Source organism: Aspergillus luchuensis, chromosome 5, assembly GCF_016861625.1.
Source record: "Aspergillus luchuensis IFO 4308 DNA, chromosome 5, nearly complete sequence".
NCBI classification, from domain to species: Eukaryota; Fungi; Ascomycota; class Eurotiomycetes; order Eurotiales; family Aspergillaceae; genus Aspergillus; species Aspergillus luchuensis.
In genome coordinates this window covers 5,756,134-5,775,434 of record NC_054853.1, presented here as the reverse complement: position 1 = coordinate 5,775,434, position 19,301 = coordinate 5,756,134, and the positions used below count along the sequence as shown (strand labels likewise).

The 19,301-nt window shown below is 51.4% G+C and overlaps 9 protein-coding genes across 9 annotated transcripts; 4 read left to right on the top strand and 5 right to left on the bottom strand.

The window, feature by feature from the left end:
- Window positions 1-3,727: 3,727 nt before the first annotated feature.
- On the top strand, window positions 3,728-5,925 carry AKAW2_51898A (SprT family zinc-dependent metalloprotease; the record flags this gene model as incomplete). Its single annotated transcript, XM_041691877.1, has 2 exons — window positions 3,728-4,794; window positions 4,848-5,925. The coding sequence occupies 2 exons, from the start codon at window positions 3,728-3,730 to the stop codon at window positions 5,923-5,925; spliced, it is 2,145 nt and encodes a 714-aa protein (XP_041545319.1).
- Window positions 5,926-6,281: 356 nt separating this feature from the next.
- mog1 (Ran GTPase-binding protein MOG1) lies at window positions 6,282-7,045 on the bottom strand (the record flags this gene model as incomplete). Its single annotated transcript, XM_041691876.1, has 2 exons — window positions 6,282-6,855; window positions 6,957-7,045. The coding sequence occupies 2 exons, from the start codon at window positions 7,043-7,045 to the stop codon at window positions 6,282-6,284; spliced, it is 663 nt and encodes a 220-aa protein (XP_041545318.1).
- Window positions 7,046-7,793: 748 nt separating this feature from the next.
- Window positions 7,794-9,391, bottom strand: AKAW2_51896S (NYN domain-containing protein; the record flags this gene model as incomplete). The annotated part of the gene is made up of 2 exons (XM_041691875.1): window positions 7,794-8,414; window positions 8,462-9,391. 2 exons carry the CDS (start codon window positions 9,389-9,391, stop codon window positions 7,794-7,796), a joined length of 1,551 nt encoding a protein of 516 aa, XP_041545317.1.
- A 954-nt stretch (window positions 9,392-10,345) lies between these two features.
- Window positions 10,346-10,748, top strand: AKAW2_51895A (heat shock 9/12 family protein; the record flags this gene model as incomplete). The annotated part of the gene is made up of 3 exons (XM_041691874.1): window positions 10,346-10,379; window positions 10,452-10,644; window positions 10,706-10,748. 3 exons carry the CDS (start codon window positions 10,346-10,348, stop codon window positions 10,746-10,748), a joined length of 270 nt encoding a protein of 89 aa, XP_041545316.1.
- Window positions 10,749-10,977: 229 nt separating this feature from the next.
- Window positions 10,978-11,835, bottom strand: AKAW2_51894S (uncharacterized protein; the record flags this gene model as incomplete). Its single annotated transcript, XM_041691873.1, has 1 exon — window positions 10,978-11,835. One exon carries the CDS (start codon window positions 11,833-11,835, stop codon window positions 10,978-10,980), a length of 858 nt encoding a protein of 285 aa, XP_041545315.1.
- Window positions 11,836-12,100: 265 nt separating this feature from the next.
- cog6 (Golgi transport complex subunit COG6) lies at window positions 12,101-14,388 on the top strand (the record flags this gene model as incomplete). The annotated part of the gene is made up of 2 exons (XM_041691872.1): window positions 12,101-12,403; window positions 12,460-14,388. 2 exons carry the CDS (start codon window positions 12,101-12,103, stop codon window positions 14,386-14,388), a joined length of 2,232 nt encoding a protein of 743 aa, XP_041545314.1.
- A 202-nt stretch (window positions 14,389-14,590) lies between these two features.
- AKAW2_51892S (Nif3-like dinuclear metal center hexameric protein) lies at window positions 14,591-15,898 on the bottom strand (the record flags this gene model as incomplete). The annotated part of the gene is made up of 3 exons (XM_041691871.1): window positions 14,591-15,621; window positions 15,681-15,724; window positions 15,792-15,898. The coding sequence occupies 3 exons, from the start codon at window positions 15,896-15,898 to the stop codon at window positions 14,591-14,593; spliced, it is 1,182 nt and encodes a 393-aa protein (XP_041545313.1).
- A 436-nt stretch (window positions 15,899-16,334) lies between these two features.
- AKAW2_51891A (uncharacterized protein) lies at window positions 16,335-16,823 on the top strand (the record flags this gene model as incomplete). The annotated part of the gene is made up of 2 exons (XM_041691870.1): window positions 16,335-16,548; window positions 16,648-16,823. The coding sequence occupies 2 exons, from the start codon at window positions 16,335-16,337 to the stop codon at window positions 16,821-16,823; spliced, it is 390 nt and encodes a 129-aa protein (XP_041545312.1).
- A 246-nt stretch (window positions 16,824-17,069) lies between these two features.
- Window positions 17,070-17,917, bottom strand: AKAW2_51890S (peroxiredoxin family protein; the record flags this gene model as incomplete). The annotated part of the gene is made up of 5 exons (XM_041691869.1): window positions 17,070-17,098; window positions 17,152-17,317; window positions 17,385-17,430; window positions 17,496-17,595; window positions 17,710-17,917. 5 exons carry the CDS (start codon window positions 17,915-17,917, stop codon window positions 17,070-17,072), a joined length of 549 nt encoding a protein of 182 aa, XP_041545311.1.
- Window positions 17,918-19,301: the final 1,384 nt, after the last annotated feature.

The following is a 19,301-nucleotide window of genomic DNA, read 5'->3' as shown; positions in this document are numbered from 1 at the left end:
ACCTGCACCGAGATCGAAGGGCAACCAAGCAACCCTCGGAGCCATGGTTCCGGCTACTGCTGCACCACCGGTTGAAGTTCTCACAATATGTGTGTCTCATTTATTCTGCTAAGGTGTTCCCTGGTTCCCTTCTCATGTGGATATATTGTCTACGTTTATAGATTATAGATTGACTTTTTTTGGTATTTCTATAACAAATTGAACCTCTGCTATGGACAGTACTTTTGACACGAATTGAAGGTGGTTTCCGGACATACTATGCCGGTGAACCATAGACCAGCTTCCTCTATAAATATAAATAAATCTCTGCCCTTGCAGGTAGGATTCAGGAACACGGTCTTTCTCCGAACCCCCTCGAGTCTAACTTCTATTCTAAGTAAATGCAACACAAAATACAATGGAAGAATAATCGATTTGTGGTCGACGAACTTGTGGGCATCCCAATTGACAAGTATCAAAGCACCACCATGCAAACGAGTGAGCCTGACATCGCCATAAGACCATAAGCGTGCTCTCAGGCACAGCCATGCGATTGGCATTCAACGGATATTACTTACTTGCTTATGCTGCATAATTTAATTGACTTTCGAGCCATGCAATGATGGAGGTTGGTGAACCGCCAGGATCCCAGCCGTTCAACCTCATTGCAGCCAACAAATGCAACGATTGATCCATCCATCCATCCATCCATCTTACTCCTCTGTAATAATCTACTATTGTGCTTACTGTGGAGTACTCTTTACTTACTGTGTAGGATCAGGACACCTTTCCAATACAGGTTTCATAAAATGGAGATACAAAAACCCAGAACCAATCTCTAAACAGAAACTCAGTGGGGCTGGGACATGCGCGACCGGGGAACCGTCCAATCGGACCCGTCCGCCCGACAAAAGGGCCAACGGGTGGCGATTTCTTAACGCCGGACAACTCTCAACTGGCTGAAAGGGCCCGGACTGGTCCAAAAGAGACGACGACGTGGAACTCTTGTCTGGGAAGAGAAAAAAAGGGGGTGTGTGGTTTCAGGTTCCATTTGGCCCGACCTAGAACACTTCCCGGCACCACCAGGGCACCATTATTATCATCCTCCATTAATCGTGCCAATCAGCATGTTGATTTGGATTCCCCTTTCGTTCTTACAAACTAAACACATCTGCGTTTTGTAAATTGGTATCTTTTGTTTCGATTTACTTTACACCGCTTGGTTTCTGTTAGCCGATGGGGTAACTAAACTATCAAGTACGTAGTTATAGGGTTGGGTTATTATTATCATCTGCCTCGTTAATTATTAATGATCGCTAATGGACTCCTTATCCGCCTCGCTACTCCGTACTAAGATAGATACTTACTAGATACTATCTATATCAATCAATCAATAATTTTGGCTGAACAGGGGGAGTCTCGACTGTCGCGGAACTGAGTAGATACTCGGTAACTCCTGAATAATCATGAAATGGCTTTGCCGACGGAAAAAGAAGCGATCATCACCATGCACTGCACGGTCGGTCATCTGCATAACTAACCACGGTGCTAATGTAGAGGGAGAGGCAGAGAGAGGAGGTTGGCCATCGTCATCCTATCTGTCCCGTGCTGTCCTGCCACCGACGGTCTCAGTAGGTACAGATGTTAGCAGCCTAGCATCGCCACACCGATATACCACGCTAACCATGTACATCTGCAACTCGATTTCTTGAAACTCAAGATCGGCATGTGTCGAAGCAACATCGGGATCCAGAAGCACGGCAAGTCAGAAAGTTTGTTTGGCTGGGAGTGGGGTGATTAGCAACCTTGCTTGCGCACAGTTGTTCTGTCTGTCTGTCTGATCTGCACGGATGAGATGCTTCTCTCCGCATTCGGTTGTTCGAGTTATCAAGATGCACTGCTGTGTAGCTACGCAACTACCTCCGCAGTTATGGAGTATTTGTGGCTCTTATGGGTGGTATGATATGCATCTGCGTTTGGTTGGTTCGGTTGCGTTGCACGGTGGAGGCAACGGTATCCCCAAAGCTTGACTTCATGTACACTGTAGGCAGTGAACGGGTTCTGCGTTGGACTGTGCGATGCTGCTGTGGGCGACTTCCTGCTTGATGTCTTAGACCTGATGGATCTAGTGTGACGTGAGCTCCCTGTGCATGTGGGTGTATTGTCTTAGTCCGTCTGTTTTGGTTTGTTCGATATCTCTCGTGTGCCATATGATGTGGATGTGCTTGGGCTGGCTGGGTTATACCTGTGGTTGCAATGGCTTTGAGTCGCCACACGGTAGTCTATCGAGTATATGCTTGAGGGCTTAATATGCCCTTTGGTTGATTGTGTACTCCTCTAATTATCAATACTGTGTGGCTGGTGAGAGTACTACATGCTCTGATCCCGACGATATATAGTGGTACTATGCCCGTGGGTATACGGTACATGCAAGCCAACCACCCCAGCCTTTGCTGTGTAGTTCTTCGGTGATTGACACTAGTACAACCAGCCATGTTCAGTCCGCTGAAGTGTGAGCTACCGGCGGTATATGCCCATAAGCCGTTCTTCCTGCCATGTCTTTCGGTCCTGCCATGGTTGTTTGTTCACCCCGATAGACTTAGGGCGTCCAATCTCTTCCCCTGCTCCCCGCTTCTGCACCCCTAATTCACCGCATCTATGATGTCCATGGTGATATCATCATCTGTTCTGGTGACCAGTGTTTCACATGTCTAGTAGGTTCATGCCTGTTGCCCTTGCCGTGCGACGGGGTTGTTATCCACGGCTGGAATACCGTGACTGATCAATATTGTATCCGTATGCCAGTCACCCCAGGGCTTGGTGCCACTGATATCACTTCCATGACACTACCGGCCACTACTACTAGTATAAGATAGCTACCTGCTTTAGTAGCGGGCGTGTGCCGGTCTGTTGTATGTATGATGGGCTATATAAAACGATGATGTATATATCTTAACGGCTACCCTTACTAGTAGTACCATAACAATAACACGTAGCAAAGTGCGAGACTTAGGTTATAAAATGAATAGAACTGCTAATTAGCAGGGGGATAGGCACTCCAATCAATCAGTCATCTAAATTGTGGAAAAACCCGTCTACATGGCCACAGACAAACCTATGCATTGCTGTTCATAACCGACAAGCCATGCCTAGGCTCATGAATCAAGAAGTTGAGGCCTAAACATATAACAAGCCCGGGTGGTCTAGTGGTATGATTCTCGCTTAGGGATACAAACCCAAGCATATCTGCGAGAGGTCCCGCGTTCGATCCGCGGCTCGGGCCTTGTCTTCATCTTTTTGCATTTATTTTTCTTTCGTATCCCACATGTAGGCATCTTCTTGTATCGATAGGGACTTGCATCTGCGTTGTGAGATGAATAAACTTCCTGACTCTCGTTGATAACTGCGTACCACGTACACCATGGAACCTTAAACCCAATGGCTGCCACCAGACCATCCCGTGGTAGGCGAACCAGTGCCGAGGTTGCCGTGCCAACCACGTCTCTTCGCCCATCCATCAACATTATCTAGACCACCTGCATAGATATATCCAGCACCAGCTCACACGCAGGTACACCACACCTACATCTGCAAGTCCGCAGACACCACATATACCGAGCACCGGCATCACAGCAGGTGCATTCTGACATCTCACATCCTGTCCTGCAGGAGTGGGAGGAGGAAGAGAAGCACTTGATCGTGTCCTGCCATCAGCAGCAGCCGCACCGCACGAGAAGACAAGACCAGAATGGCTCGACTCAACCCATCCAGTCCCACGAAGCCAGCAAAGCTCCAAGAGCGCCGAACACCTCCACGGCAGAGGACTCTCAATCGTACAGCGACCATCAAGCGCGAGACCAGAGACAACAAATACCCCACGAACGGAAAAGCCAAGACAGTAGAACAATGGGCCGCCACCGAGACATGGACAAAGAGCCGATACTCCGCGACAACGCCAGCGATCGAAGAATCGTCGCAGAGGAAGAATAGTAACAGACGACAAAGATCGGGAACTGTTTCCAGTGGGGTATTCGATATCTTCTCGGACAATGGGGACGAGCAGAGTGAAACGGAGGAGAGCAGTTTGTCGTCTACTCGGTCTTTGATGTCGAATGAGGGACGCACTGCGGATCCTTTGAAGCTCTCGCAAGTCAATTCTTTGTTGCTTCCATTGTCGCAGCAGTCACGGAATAATAGACCGCCGCGCAAATCGGTCGGCTATAACTATGACAAGGAAAATGATCCGATTGATGATGAGGCAGAAGAGGCTGATGAAAGTTCCGGGCTCTCGAGGAACTCGTCTACTGCTTCTAACCGGGCGCCTACGCGTATTACGAACAGAGAGGTACAGCCACGAGGCAGGTCCAGGACGAGGTATATGGGCTATCGTCGAGAGGAGACGGAGTCGGAAGGTGAAGAAAGCGAAGATGATAATGGCTTTGACTCCCTGGATGATTTCATTGTCAGCGACAATGAAGACATCAGCTATCATGAGGCGTCCGACGATGAAAGCCTCGAAGAAGAACCAGAAGAGAAACAGCCAACCCCTTCGCCGCCTAGGACTAGAAAGAGACTGCTTAGGGGCAGACGACCCCGTCCAGAAATAGAGCCAGAGACAACACCTCAGGATTCTCCGCGTGAAAGCCTTCACTTGGAACCTTCAGTGCCTGCTACAATAACAATGGAGGTCCCCAAGCTCGAGGCAAAGCCTAAGAGGTTGTTTCAAAGCGAGCTCGAAATATCCGAAAAGTTGAACAAGCTGATGCTGGACAACAAAGACATAGAGCCTAAGCAGGAAGAGGAAAACACTTATGAGTGAGTAGAGATGGAGACCCCCAGCCACCCATATATGTAATAACACCAAGCAGCAGCATCGAAGAAATAGACGCCCCCACCAAGAAGCTCCCATCAAGGAGCAGTGTTAAACTAGAGACGCCCCCATCTAGTCCAACAAAGGGACGCAGTCTACGATCTCCAACCAAGCTGAAGGCCCACATCCCACCAACACCACACCGAGAGAGCGTCGACGCATTCTGGAGCCAGGAAAACACCAACAACTGGATCGACCAGCACTCTCCGTGCAAGATCGACGATCTACTGCGCGAATTCGACGACTCGGACTCGGATGATGAATTCAGTGACAGGGATATTGTGCCCAAGACCGTAACACCAAAGACCACAACCAAGTCCTCAGCAAAAACACCCAGCAAGACAGCTATGAAGAAGGCCGAAGCGGAGCAGAGAAAGCTCGAGCGGGAGCGCGCAAAGGCATTTATAGAGAACAGACAAGCCATGGCCGAGAAATTCTTCAAAGTCCTCGACGACACCGTGACTGACGGCCGACTCTCAAGAATGACCGCGTCGACAGGAGGCGTGATCATCGAATGGAAAAAGCGACTCCAAACGACCGCCGGTCGAGCATCCTGGAAATGTGTTACCCCGTCACCAAAGAAGGGAGGAGACCCGGCCATGCCACCTCAGCATTATGCCACCATCGAACTGGCAGCGAAAGTCGTTGACTGCGAAGAGCGGATTATCAAGACGGTCGCACACGAGTTCTGTCATTTGGCGAACTACATGATCTCAGGCGTGCATGACAACCCGCACGGCACTAGTTTCAAGGCATGGGCCAGCAAGTGCAAGGAAGCTATGAAGAACCATCCTGTCTACGGTGGGAAAGTCGAGATATCGATCAAGCATGACTACGCCATCGACTATAAGTACGTCTGGCGCTGCGTGCACTGCAACTTGGACTACGGACGTCACTCGAAGAGCATTGACCCCAAGAGACATCGGTGCCGGTGCCAGGGCATCTTGCAACAGATTCAACCCAAGGTGAGGAATGTGTCGCCATTGAAGAAGTCGGTGAACGCGCCAGCTCCAAGCGTCAGGGGATTGTTGAATGAGGTGGGCCGCGTGTTGAATGAGACGCAGAGGCAGACGTGATTTGAGATTCCTGTCAAGTGGGACATGGGGGATGTTGATCTAGTAGGTATAATATTTGATGTATGTCATGACTGACGGTTGAATGTCTTGTTATTAGCGATCATGTACATACATACAGCTTGTTGTTTCATTTCGTTCTTTCTTTTCTCTAGGTGTACAAACAGACCAATCAAGATACATACACCGATTATAGTGTAACCTTTAAATGTTTCTGTAGTGGTCCTTGATAATATGTAGAACTATCTATCTAAGTAACTACCTAGCACGCACACAAAATGGTATCATTCCTCCACCCCCACCAGACACCACCCCCCAAAAAACCACCAGAAGAAAGGAAGAAAGAAAGAGAGAATGAATCATCCAAACAAATCCCACTCCACAACCACCAACCCATCACCACCAAGCAACCCCTCCACCACCCCCCCAACAACCCCTTCCTCCCCCCTCAACCCCTCCTCATCCCCCCTCCCCTCAAACTCCTTAACAGGTACATTCCCCCAAACCACCAAATCACTCCCCTGCTCCTCCAACCTAACCACCAAAAACGTACATCTCACCGCATCCTTACTCCCCTCCTTCCCCAACTCCACCCTCCCCGTATACACCCTCCCCGCCCCAGTCCCCTCCCGACATCCCACACTCGTAATGGGCGTGCGGAACCGAATAGTCTCTTTACCGACGGTGTCATTCTCCTGGATGTCCAGGATGTGATAGAGAATGGCGGCTTTGTCGAGGGTTTCTCTTCTTCCATCTTGGTTTTGAGTAGTGGTGGTGAGGCCACCGGTGGCGGACGCGAATAATTCGCTGTGCTTGGATAATGTTTCTTGGCTTGTGCTGTCGGGCACGTATTCGTTGATTTCGTAGATTAGGGTTGAGAGGGTTGTCGGGGAGAGGTAGAGTTCTTGGTGGTCGGGGATTTGGCGGAGGTTACTTTTTTTTCATTATTATTTCGTTAGTATTGGGATTGATGGTTGGGAAAGGGGTGGGGTGGAAAGGGAAGGGAAGGGGAAGGGAGGAAGGTATGTATGTACCTAGCATCTAGCCAGCCCTTGGGGATGAGGCCTTTAATGGCGCCGCCGTAGAGGGGTTGCGGGGTGTATGTTGGTGGTGGTGAGGTCATGGTGGGACGTTTCTATGAAGAATTGTTGAAGGGATATGTGGTGTGGGTGTGTATGCGATTGCCTTTTATGATCAAAGGTATATGAATATTTATGAGAGGATAGGAAGGAGTAAAGAGGTATGTTGTAGGTTGTTGGTATGATGGAGGAGAGGAAAAGCTCAGCTGCTGCGCGGAGCGGAACTTTGATTGATGGTGGGGGCGGGGTGTTACGGATGGCCGGCCGAGGAACAACTCTACTTAGTACTACTTATATTTTGGTAGAACTGAAGACATCAAATTTGACATATTGATGAGGAGGTGATAATGGTATTTTAAAGGGGTCTGTCATATGGCTGGAGAGTGTGTATATGTTTTTCATCCCCAATTCTGGTATGCATCCCTGACAGATGGATATATATTTTTCTACCTCCAACCCGAGATAGTACCTGTAGTTCTAAGTATCAACAGCCTCAGTTATTCTACGATGTAAATATAAGCACACTGATTGGGGACACTAGTACGGAATTCGATTAATGCTACCAGGTAAATAAGAGTACTAGGTGCCATAAACTGGTATGGACGGACACAGTATACTTCCATAGTTGAACCTAGGCTCAGCAGTAGTCTCGAGAATGGTTCAATTTGTTGCATCTTCATCTCAAGCTCCTATCATCAACTAATATCTTCATAAAACCACCAGCATCTTATAATTCTGAGAGGAATAACAATCTGACCTGCCAGCAGCAACAACTAATGCAGTAACCAAAGTCTACATATCCAGCAGCTCCTCAATATACTCATCCAGCGCAATCATCCGAAATCGGTTCCCCCATTTCGCCCGGAATTCCTTCCGGCGATAAGCATAGCTCGTCACTTGGCTGAAGCTGACCAGCTCTACGGCCCAGCCCCGACTCAGCGCCCGCTCTACCATCTTCATAAATCCGCCCGAGAATTCGGCTTCCGCCGCGTCTCCCGTGGCTAAAACGATGGTTGCCGGTTCGTCCGTGTCTAGCAAACTTTCGAGAATCTTCAGATGCAGAATTTCGTCCACACCCTGCTCAACCCAGCGCTCCTCTGATGCTTCGTTCGTTTCTGAACCGCTACCAGGGTCGTGAGCGCCAGCTCGAGGATTCTTACGGAACCGCATTTGACGAGGAGTCATATGCTTGACTTTGTGGACCCGGTCGAGAATGTTGGCTTCGTAACCAAGTTGTTCGCCTTCGGTGATGGCTGCAAATCGATCCGAGCCCACCAGGACTCGTTTGGCGGTGGGCCGGCCACGCTCGAGGATTAGAGAGAAGTTTTGAAATGACAAAGGCAATCGACGAATCCGCGTCTTCACCGGGATTTTGCGCGATAGCTTGACCGTATCGTGAAATCCAACCATGATCTGGCCCAGTTAGCACAATCAACACCATTAGTCTTGAATATACATACATTGGACATGTCAACAAAGACATGGATGGGACGGCGGGTGACATCCGTCTTCTTAGAGTTCAAAGGCCGTCCGACTTGGGTTACGGCATCTGCATAGTCGGGGAAGTTCTTCAAAAGCTTAGTCAAGAGACCGATCCTCCGATCAGCCGTAGACCTATATGCAATAGGCTGTACGCGTAGCGTGCCAGTGTTGGGAGGGTTCTTCACAATCTTCGGCGGAGATGCCTCCATCGACTCATCATAGGAGGAAGGCGGCGTCTCATATGGATCAGACATGGCACCCGCCGTGCCGACCTGCGGAGGGACCAGCGACGGAGTGCTTCCACTCTTGAGCAAAGGAGGATCAAAGACGCTAAGGTTGCCATCAGACTCGGCTTCCACAGCGCTCTCAGAGGTGCTAGCCTCATCTACATGCTTGCTTAGTGCAACATCTGATTTATTGGGAGCTCGCTTCCCGGCGGTGGCCTTGGCCTGCAAGTTGCGGGACCTGGAGACAGGTATAGGCTTTGACGGAGTACGGGAAGGCTCCTCATCCAAGCCTGCAGAGTCGACAGGGTCATCCAAAGGTCGTTTGAGGATTTCGATTCGCTTAGGCGATTGTGGCGTAGGGGTAGGCGTGTTTCGCTGAAGTTCACAAGGTTCAACTGGTGGGCGGGAGGCCGAGATGCTAGTACTGCCTAAAAGCTCCCAAAGAGAACCAAAGTCTCCTAGCTTCGGAGGGACCCCCTCACCAGGCCTCACCTCACGCACATCAGCAGAGGAAGCGGAGCCATCGTTGTTGTTTGTCTCCCACGTAGGCCGAACAATTGAGGCGGACTCTGGGTGGCGATAAGGAACCGATGAGCTACCAGTGCCGTAGGTCGGGGTGCGGAGGAGATTGATCACCGGAGTGAAATCCCAATTTGAAGCTGATTCAAACGATGATGGCATTACAAGTATGAGGGCGAAATTGGTGTGCAATGAGGGTGTTGATTGCCCGGCAGCAGCTGGAGCAGTGATTGATTGATAAGGCGAGCGGGGTTGCCTCCAGAGATAATCACAAACCGGCGGGCTCGCAGAGAACGTCAAGCACGAACGGAAAACGGTAGGTCAAAATCGCAAAGAAAAACAGAGCAAATAGATATAGAGCCGATCAACATGGTGGTCCAGCAGACCTAACGAGAGAGCGTGTTGGCGCCAAACGCATTGGAAGGACAAAGAGAGGGAGAGCGTCAGGCAGGACAACAGGCAGTCGGCCTGAAGGGACTCGCCGCGTGGCGGTGAACAGCTGGCCGCTTTCTGCTGGTGGCTACCGCTTGCTGTTTACATTGCACAACAAAGCTATACTATTTGCAGTCTAGCTCAATGTCGGTGTTCGCTTTAACATAGTTCCGAGAACATTCTGGCGCTAACCGCATCGAGCTACATGCGATCATGCAGACGTCATGACTAGGGCCGCCCCCAAAGAGGAAAGTCTGGACCAGATCGGCGAGGTCTGGCGCCATCCGCTTTTTCGACCTTGTAGTTTGTACACAAAACACAGTACACAGGGAATAAACTCAAATATCGTCATGCCCCGATGACGCACATGCAAGATCCGGCGTCCTGATCGAAACCGGGGTACTCCCCTCATGATGACGTTGATTCGCTGGTATCTCTTCCAGGACTGCTTCCCCCCGGTTTCACTGGCTGCATTCACGTTTATCGATGGCGTAGCTATTCACTGCCAGGATAGTCGACGTCATGGAGCAACTTGAGGACTCAGAAACTTATATAAAGACTCCTCTGCACCATCGATGAGTGTCTCTTCCATCAACAATCCAATCATCTACAAATCGCAATATCCAATCCAAAACTCAACTACATCCAACACTTCCAAGTTCTCTTAACAACCACTCAATCAACATGTCTGACGCCGGTCGCAAGGATTTCTCCACTAGTATGTCTCCTGTTCCTGCGTTCAGGCGCGCTCACACCATTTGGCTTGCGTGATACTTACCCGCTTATGCAGAGGCTAAGGAGGAGTTTACTCCTGACTCCGCCAAGTCCACCCAGGACAAGATCAAGGAGACCGTTACCGACACCGGTGATCGCGTCGCTCGCGGCTTCCAGTCCGACAACAGCAAGTCTGGCACGCAGGAGGCTTTCGACAAGACCCAGCGCTCCCACGATAACACTTCCCACGGCGGTGCTTCCGGCTCCATGTCAGTATATCCCTGACCATGTAGTGGTCAATGAGAACATCTTAACTAACAGACTCTGCAGTGGCGACAAGATCAAGGACACCCTTGGTCTGGGTAACAACTAAGTGCACAACATTTCCGAATACAATCGATCGACGAGTCATGACCAATAGCGCTTTCACTGTTCTGTGATGCATGGAATCGGAGAACGATGGGTTGGCGGCTCACGGCAGATTGTCCTTTTCATGATTTTATGAGTTGACGATACCACACCTTGATAGTATCACCTCTCCCTAGCTCAATACTAGTTGAACATTTGATAAACAGAGTCCTACATTATTTGTAGTGTAGAATTTACTTGTCGGCAAGCTTGTCAGACATAGTGTTCCGTTGCTGGGTGAGTAGGTCAAGCTCCTGTTCTAGCTCCTTGTATTGCGCCCGAGCACCAGGGATGTCGCTTGGCAGATCATGGAGCTTCTTTACCCTCTCCACTAGTGTTTCAGTGCTCTCCAGCATCCTGATCACGCTCTGCTCTTCCGCAATCACTTCTTCAAGCGTGGGTCCCTTGATCCTATTTCTCTGTAGCGAGGCAATTCGATCGTGGTATTCGCCAGCTTTGGCGCTGAGCAATTTAGTTTCTCTTGTCCATTCCGCCGTCAGCGCTGGGAGGTTGGCTGGTGTTTCATACACCTCGTTGGTCTTGAGGTCTAAAAGTTGTTCTCGCAGCGTAGCCAGCTCTCTGCCCAAGTATTCGTGTAGTGCCTGTACTCTACTCATCTGCTGCTGCGCATCGAATTCCTCCACCGTAAGTTCAATGATCGATTGGCCCAGGTCTCTCGTACTTGTGCCCAAAGCCCCTAGTACTGCCGTTGTCTCTGCCAGGTCGTCCAGGTTTCGTCTGCCATTGTCGTCAAGATTATGCTCCACCTCATCCAGTATTTCTACCTTCTGCTTTTCCTCATTCTTTTCTCGGGCTTTGAAGCTTTCAACCGCCTGCTCGCGAGCCTGGTGGAGAACGGTGGCTTCCTCATCCGCAGTATCATTGGCAGCGGCCAGTGCTAGGAGGGTGCGCAGTGTATCTTCATTTCGCTCGAAGCTGGGAACTGGATTCGGTGCGTACTGACGACTGAGCCATGCATTGACATAGGCCCAATCTTTGGCCTGAATGGCCGCTTGGCGCGCCTTTGCGGGGGAGAGGAGGGGGCTATCCATGGCAATCGAGCGTGATGTTAGAAATTAGCTGGGATAGGCAAGGGTTGAATAGCCATGTAAAGGCCTAACAATCAAATATCTTGATATTTTTTCAAGGATGCGGGTTGAGGAAAGGATTAGGTTCAAAGGTTGATTCAGGTACAGGGACGGATCAACAACCCGGCCGGGGAAAGCGCTGCGCCGAATCCCGCCTCCGCTTCCATCCCGCGGGACACTCGTAGTGACCATCCCAGCTAGACAGCTCGACGAGGCCAACAGTCCCACGATGGCGAGCTATTTCCCTCCCAATGGAGTAATCTCCAGCCATGGCTCTACTCGAGCATCATCGCCAGCTTCCTCCCCGCTTTCACCCCCCGTACATCAGCGATCCAATGCCTTGTCCAACCGACTGACAAGTGTACTTTCGGCCTCCTATGCGGACTCGGACATTCGCGATGCGCTGGAGACACTCAGCCTCAGGGGGATACACAATACGGCAGAAGTTCGGAGACAACTACGCTTGGACGTTCAGAAGGAGGTCGTCGACAGCAATGCCGAGATTGTGCGGGATTTCGGTCTGGTTGCGGAGGTGAGATGCGCCGATGCTGAGAGATCCAATGGATGCTAACTTAGCCTGCTGCGCAGCAATTGAAACGGATAGGAACTGTGATTACCAACCTGAATCAGACTTGCGATGAGATGCGCAAACATATTGTCTCTGCCAGACAGGAAACAGCACCAGTGCTCGAGGAAGCGTCGGCCTTGATGAAACAGAAGAAAGAGGCAGAGACCAAACAGGAGCTGCTGGAAGCTTTCACCCAACATTTCATCGTCCCGGATGAGGATCTGCTGATCCTGACACATGCCGAGGAGCCTATTGATGACCATTTCTTCGAAGTCCTCGCCAGAGTCAAGCAAGTCTACCGGGACTGCGAAGCACTCCTCGGGGGTGAGAACGAGCGACTGGGTCTGGAACTCATGGAGAAGAGCTCTAGAAACCTCAATTCCGCCTACCAGAAACTCTACAGGTGGATACAGAAGGAGTTCAGATCCCTCAACCTTGAAGATCCTCGCATCAGCAGCTCTATCAGACGTGTTCTGCGAGTGCTGGCGGAGCGGCCAAGCTTATTCCACAGCTGCCTGGATTTCTTCGCAGAGGCGCGAGACTACGTGCTCTCTGATGCCTTCCACTATGCCCTTACCGATGCCGTCTCTGGCACGACGGGTGACACCAACGTGAAGCCAATCGAGTTCTCCACCCACGACCCCTTGCGGTACATCGGAGACATGCTGGCCTGGGTGCATTCCACCACCGTCTCCGAACGAGAGGCACTCGAGGCCCTCTTCGTCGCCGACGGCGAAGAGCTCGCCAAAGGCATCCAAGCTGGGCTAAGCAGCGAACCCTGGTCCCGTATCGACGAGGACAAAGAAGTATCTTTCGACGGCCAAAAGGCTCTCAGCGACCTAGTCAACCGAGACCTTATTGGCGTCTCCCGGGCCCTGCGCCAGCGCGTCGAGCTAGTCATCCAAGGCCACGACGACCCCGTCACCTGCTACAAGGTAGTCAATCTACTATCCTTCTACCAAACGACCTTCAGAAAACTCCTCGGCCCGCAATCCAACCTGGCCGAGCTCCTTGAAACCCTCGAAAAGTTCACCTTCAACCACTTCGAAACCCTTATGCACGACGAAGTCAACAACATCTCAACAGACCCCTCGGCGCTCACACCCCCGGCGGACCTCTCCGCACCCCAATTCCTCCAAGACGCCCTAGAAGTCCTCACCTCCCTAATGAAAACCCACGAGGCCTCCTATGGCGCCGACCCCATCCCCACCCCCGGCCCCAAGCCCACCTCACCAGCACCCCAGGACACCAGCACCAGCACCAGCACCGAAAACAAATTCACCCCTGTCCTCCACTCCGCCCTGGAACCCTTCCTCGACCTCGCCAAATCCTCCGCTGCCGATCTCCCCTCCCACACCACCCAAACCATCTACCTAACCAACATCCACCTCACCGTCCGCACAACCATATCCCCCTACCCCTTCGCCAGCACCACCCACCTCTCCCCAATCCAAACTGCCCTCTCAACCCTCCGCACAGACCTCCTCGAAATCCAACACCGCTACCTCCTCACCTCCTCAGGTCTCCAGACCCTCCTCACAGCCCTGGAGCCCTTCTCCCCTCAACAACCACCCTCAGACCAACAGAAGTCATTGAAACCAAACATCTCAGATATCCTCACCCTCCCAGCCTTCCAGCCGCAGGCGCTTGTGAATATCAGTCAGCAATTGGATGACTTCCTTCCGTCTGCGTTGATGGATGCCACGGAGAACTTGAAGCGCGTGGCGAGCGCGACGTTCGTGAAGAGCGTTACGGAGGATGCGGTCGAGGCGTTCTGTAGGGACTTTGAGTTTGTTGAGGGGATGGTGATTGCGGCGGATAATGAGGCGCGTGGAGGTGTGGTAGATGGGGATGAGGGTGAGGAGGAGGAGGAGAGAGAGGAGGAGAAGGGGGGATTGAGGAAGTTGTTCCCTAGGACGACTGGGGAGATTAGGGTGTTGTTGAGTTGATTTAGCTTCTTTCTTAATGTAGTGGTTGACAGGGGGGTGGGTTGTGTGTTTGGGTTCGTGGATTGAATGTATATAGTGCGGAATGTGTTTGATAGCATATGCTTCTAAGTTATATAGTATGTAAAGTTTGAATCGTTTATATTGTATCATATGCTATTTCATCTTCAGTTGATGTATGTAGTAAGTAAGTAGATGGCTAGATCTACGCCTGACGAATCATAATACCATACGGATCACGATCCTTCTCACTAACATCCACTACGCACTCCGCATCCTCAAACACCTCCTTCAGCTCCGCACCAGCAGCACCACCACCCTCCAAACCCTCCTTCCTCTTCGCCTCCCACTCCTCCTTCACCGCACCCGCCAACTTCTCCCTCATCACCGCACGCAGATACCCACGCTCCGTATTCGAATGCGCCAGCGCAACCACAACCGACCCACGCTCCACCGCCGCCAACGCCTCATGGTGACTCAACTCGCCTGTGAAAAGCAAATCAGGGATCTTCCCGCCCGTGCCCTTCAACAAGATACTTGATCCGGAGCCGGGACATACACCCACAGTGCGGATCTTGATGTCCTCGACCGAGGAGGTCTGCGGAATAGCGATGGGAATACCGCCGGGGTATCCGACGCCCTGGGCGATGCGGTCCACGACGGCAGTGAGAGGCTGGGGCTCGTCGAAGGTGACGATGCGGCCCATGCCGGCTGAGTCCATGCCTTCAGGGACTGGGGGCGGAGAGGGGATGATTGTGTTGCGGACGTGGGGGACGGGAGTCGCGGGGGATGCGGGCTGGGGGTCGGGGAAGGTAGCGTGGGAGTAGTGTGTTGAGGAGGATTTCTGGATGGTGGGTTTTCTGCTGGTGGTTGGGGCGATGGCGCCGGTGACGATGTCGCAGAGCCAGTCGGCCATGCCGCCGGGGGTGGCGTCGATGGCTGTGTGCGGGGAGTAGACGCTAATGCCTTCTTGGGCGAGACGGAGGAGGGATGATTGTTGGGGATCGTTGAAGGTGATGGATTTGAGGCCGCGGAAGATGATAGGGTCTGGATATGTTACTTGTGTTAGTCGGTGATGGTGTGTAGGTGTTTTGGGGGGGCATTGCGCACGGTAGGCTACGACTACGGAGTCGCGACGGGCAATTGCTTCGTCTGCAACTGCTTTGGTGAGGTCAATTGCTAGGAGAACGGAGTTTTTCTGTCGGCGGGTGTGGTCGAAGGGGGCTTCGAGTAGGACTGGGATGTAGAGTTAATGGGGGGTATAAGACTGGTAGTAAAGGGATGGGGGAGCTTACGGCCGGTGTTGTCCCAGCTCTTATCTGCCAATGACTCGGGGTAGCTGTTGCATTGAACGAATTAGCAATTTTGGAACTCAATTGATCAATGTAGGTGGACGGAAAGCATACAGCTTCCTCATGGAGCTCACCACTGCCTGCGTAAATGGCGATGAGGTGGGGTATGAAGCAGACATTGTGGAATATAGGCGGGCGGATTGGCGACGAAGAGAGTTCATAGACAATGCTCTTGTAGACTGCGGTATGCGGTGATCAGGTGCAGTTCCGGGATGTCAGCTGGCCAGCGCAAAAGTTGAGCTAGAAAATACCCCGCGAATGTAAAAGCAGATGAAGCTTTAGAAGAAGCGATGGAAGCCGAGGAGAAGCTGGCGCCACAGCTGCCCTAGTCCAGACTGGGGCTAGTACCCACCAGCCACAACGGCAGCTGACCAATCCGTTTCTTACGGTACGGTACGGGAGGAAGGAGAAAGAGGATCAATTCCAGCATGAAGGAATTCCGTCATCCTACATCGGAAGAAGCATCACCGCGCTGCCCACCCTTCTGACTCAAATCGCTCTTAAACGACTCTCGGTCGCCTTCACCTTAATATAATTTAATACCTTTAACTATTCAAGTACCTTATACTCCTTTGAAGTCGCCGCCCGGCTCGCTTGATGTACTCCCGCACCACTACCCTGTTGAGCAGAAGCTGCCGGTATCTTCTCCGCACCCCCGTCCATCACAAATCGCCGTTCTCGATTTCCGCGCGCTCCTTTGCGGCAGTCAACGCAGCCATGGCCGATACTTCGGGCGTTACGGCCGAGTCGCTGAAGACCAAATTGATCGATCAGTTGCAGGCGCAGCATGTTGAGATCGAAGACTTGTCGGGTATGAGAGCGCCTGCTGATTAATTTCATCTCCATGGGGGAATGAATGCTACAACTATATGATTCCAAGACCGGATGTTGACGATAATGTTGTCTACAGGTGGTTGCGGACAGGCTTTCCAGGCCGTCATTGTCTCCCCTCAGTTCGAGAAGAAGACCATGCTTGCTCGCCATCGCCTGGTGAACTCGGCCCTCAAGGCCGAGATCGCTGCCATCCACGCCTGGACGCCCAAGTGCTACACTCCCGAGCAGTGGCAGGCGCTGCACCAGGGCTAACACTGTTGTGAAGACGGAGGTTAGAGGGATAGGGACTGGATATATCCTGGGGATTGACATGCCCTTGAGGGCATGCCGTCGGGCGTTGGGTTATTCGACATCATGGCTTTGCGCTGCCAGTTATGACTTATGCTTCGCTGGCTGTGGTTCTGAAAATAGAGTTCTATCGCAACAAATATTATGATATATTGTCATGTGAAGAGCCTAAGTATATATTTTTTTTATATGCTAATTCTCTGGGCTGGTTTAGGCCAGGACCTTCTCGGCCGCAGAGACTACATAATCCGTTAGTAACAAACAATTTATATGCTGGTTTTTGGGAACATACCGTCAAGACCAATGTTGTCGGGCTCCACGAAAGCCTCCTTGACCTTGCCGTTCTCGACAAGCAGGGCGTAACGCTTGCTGCGGTTGTTTCCAAAGATGGAAGCGCTGTCGAAGGTCACATCCAGGGCCTCGGAGAACTTGCCACTGGGGTCACCCAAGAAGCGGATCTATCATGTAGCGTTAGTACACGGCACCGGGTGTTTTCTCGTACAACCAGGTTATAAGATCACTTACGCCGCTCTTGCCCTCGGGGTCAAGGGAGGTAGCCCATGCCTTGGTGCTGTTGTCGGGTTAACCATGATACCCTCGATTAACGGATGACACCGTACGTGACCCGTAACTTACACGAAAGGGTCGTTGACTGCAACAACGAAGACCTGACCGGCCTCCTTCAGCTTGGGGTGGTTGATGAATCCAGGAACGTGGGTGGCAGAGCAGGCGGGGCCTAATTTCCGCCGAGGTGGAACGGTTAGCAAATTATCACCAGGGGATATCTGTAATAACAGCGACCACTCCTATTCTAGGCCGGGCCGACGATATCGGCACGAAGATTACATACTGAAGGCAGCAGGAACACCGACGATGACGCCCTTGCCCTTGAGCTCCTTGGCGAGGTTCACCTTGTTGCCGGGCGAGTTCTCAACCAGGACATCAAGGTCGGGGATGGCGTCTCCCTTCTGTACAAAAGCGGGTGCCGTGCTGTGGAAAAGGGCCCTCTGGGACAAGGTGCGAGGGACACCGGCGGTAAGACGACGAGCAGCAAACATGATGGCTACAGGGAGGAATGGATGATAATTTGACAAGGAATGTGTTTGGTGTAAGAGATTCAATATTCCCGTTTGGGGGGGGGGTTGCCACAGGAAGTTAAAATGAGAAATGAGCGATATGGGAGGTGGAAGGGAGGAAGAAGGTGGGAGCTGGATGGAAGTTGATTATTGTTGTTCCTGAGCTGGTGGAGCTTCCTCAGCTTTCTCCAGAAATAACAAACATTAATTTAAATTGCTCCCGTTCGGGAGGTCGGAACATTAAACATTGCGACGATTTCGTCATGGTCGCTTGTCGGCTGCAGCGCCCGGACGGTCGACTGGAGAACGTGGGGACTTGCTAAGGAGGAAGAGGAAGATATACTAGGACTTTTCAACAATCCTTGATGGTCGAATGGGTTGATTGAAACAGCCAACTGCCCTCTGCAGATAAAGCCACACAATAGTGCGGTTGTGAACAGAATTCCGGGACCTCTTGCTGGTTTCAAAACAATCATCCACGTGAAAAAGGGCGATAACGCCATATTTTAGGGCCCACTTATGTATGTCTACATTTCATCACTTCAGATTCGCCTCCCCCGGCCGGCATGTGGGAAGTAGTACCAGACACAAGGCCGCGATGAAGAGGGGGTTGGACATCGAATCAATCATACCGTGCGGACATCGACTCCGGCAAGATCTCATGGACCAGTCTCGATCGCTGCCTCAGAATCTCTGACAGCCTTTGTTCCCGCCGACTGACGGACACCAACCCTGCATTGTCTGTCTCTGAACTGCAAGGGTTCGTTTGCAGCATTCAAGTGGCTTTGGACCGGGGGGTGGTTGAGTCTGGACTCTCAGCAGCACCTCCCCCATCTAGAACCTTGGCTGATAATTGATCTTATTCATGGGCTGGCTGGATGAGCGTGATAAGACGAGCATGAGAGGAGAAGACAGGAGTCAGATTAACCAGTAAATTAGTTGGGCACTTACTTACATAGTTTGTCTCGCATAATATTAATAGTACCAGCTTCCTTAGAACTAGTACATGATGTTCGGGAGGTGGCGTCTCCATGATCCATACTACTCCATAGCTCCTTGTGCTAAATTAAGAGCCCATCCGATCTCTCTATCACATCTTATGGCTCAATGAGGCAGACTGGAATTAGAATATGGCTATTTCATGGCCTGTCTCTGTTCTTTCTTTGTCATCTCGTTCTTTACTCTTACACCTGATGACCTGTTAGTTAGTTGTAATCATCTCTGGATCCTCGTATCGTCGGCTAACCCGCGAGAGGGGATCTGCAACTGTTGCCGAAATTGAGGGACCCCCTGAGAAGGGAAGCCATTTGTAGTAGTAGAGGAAAAGATGGCCCAGCAGAGCAAAGTCGTGCACTGAAGGCATACA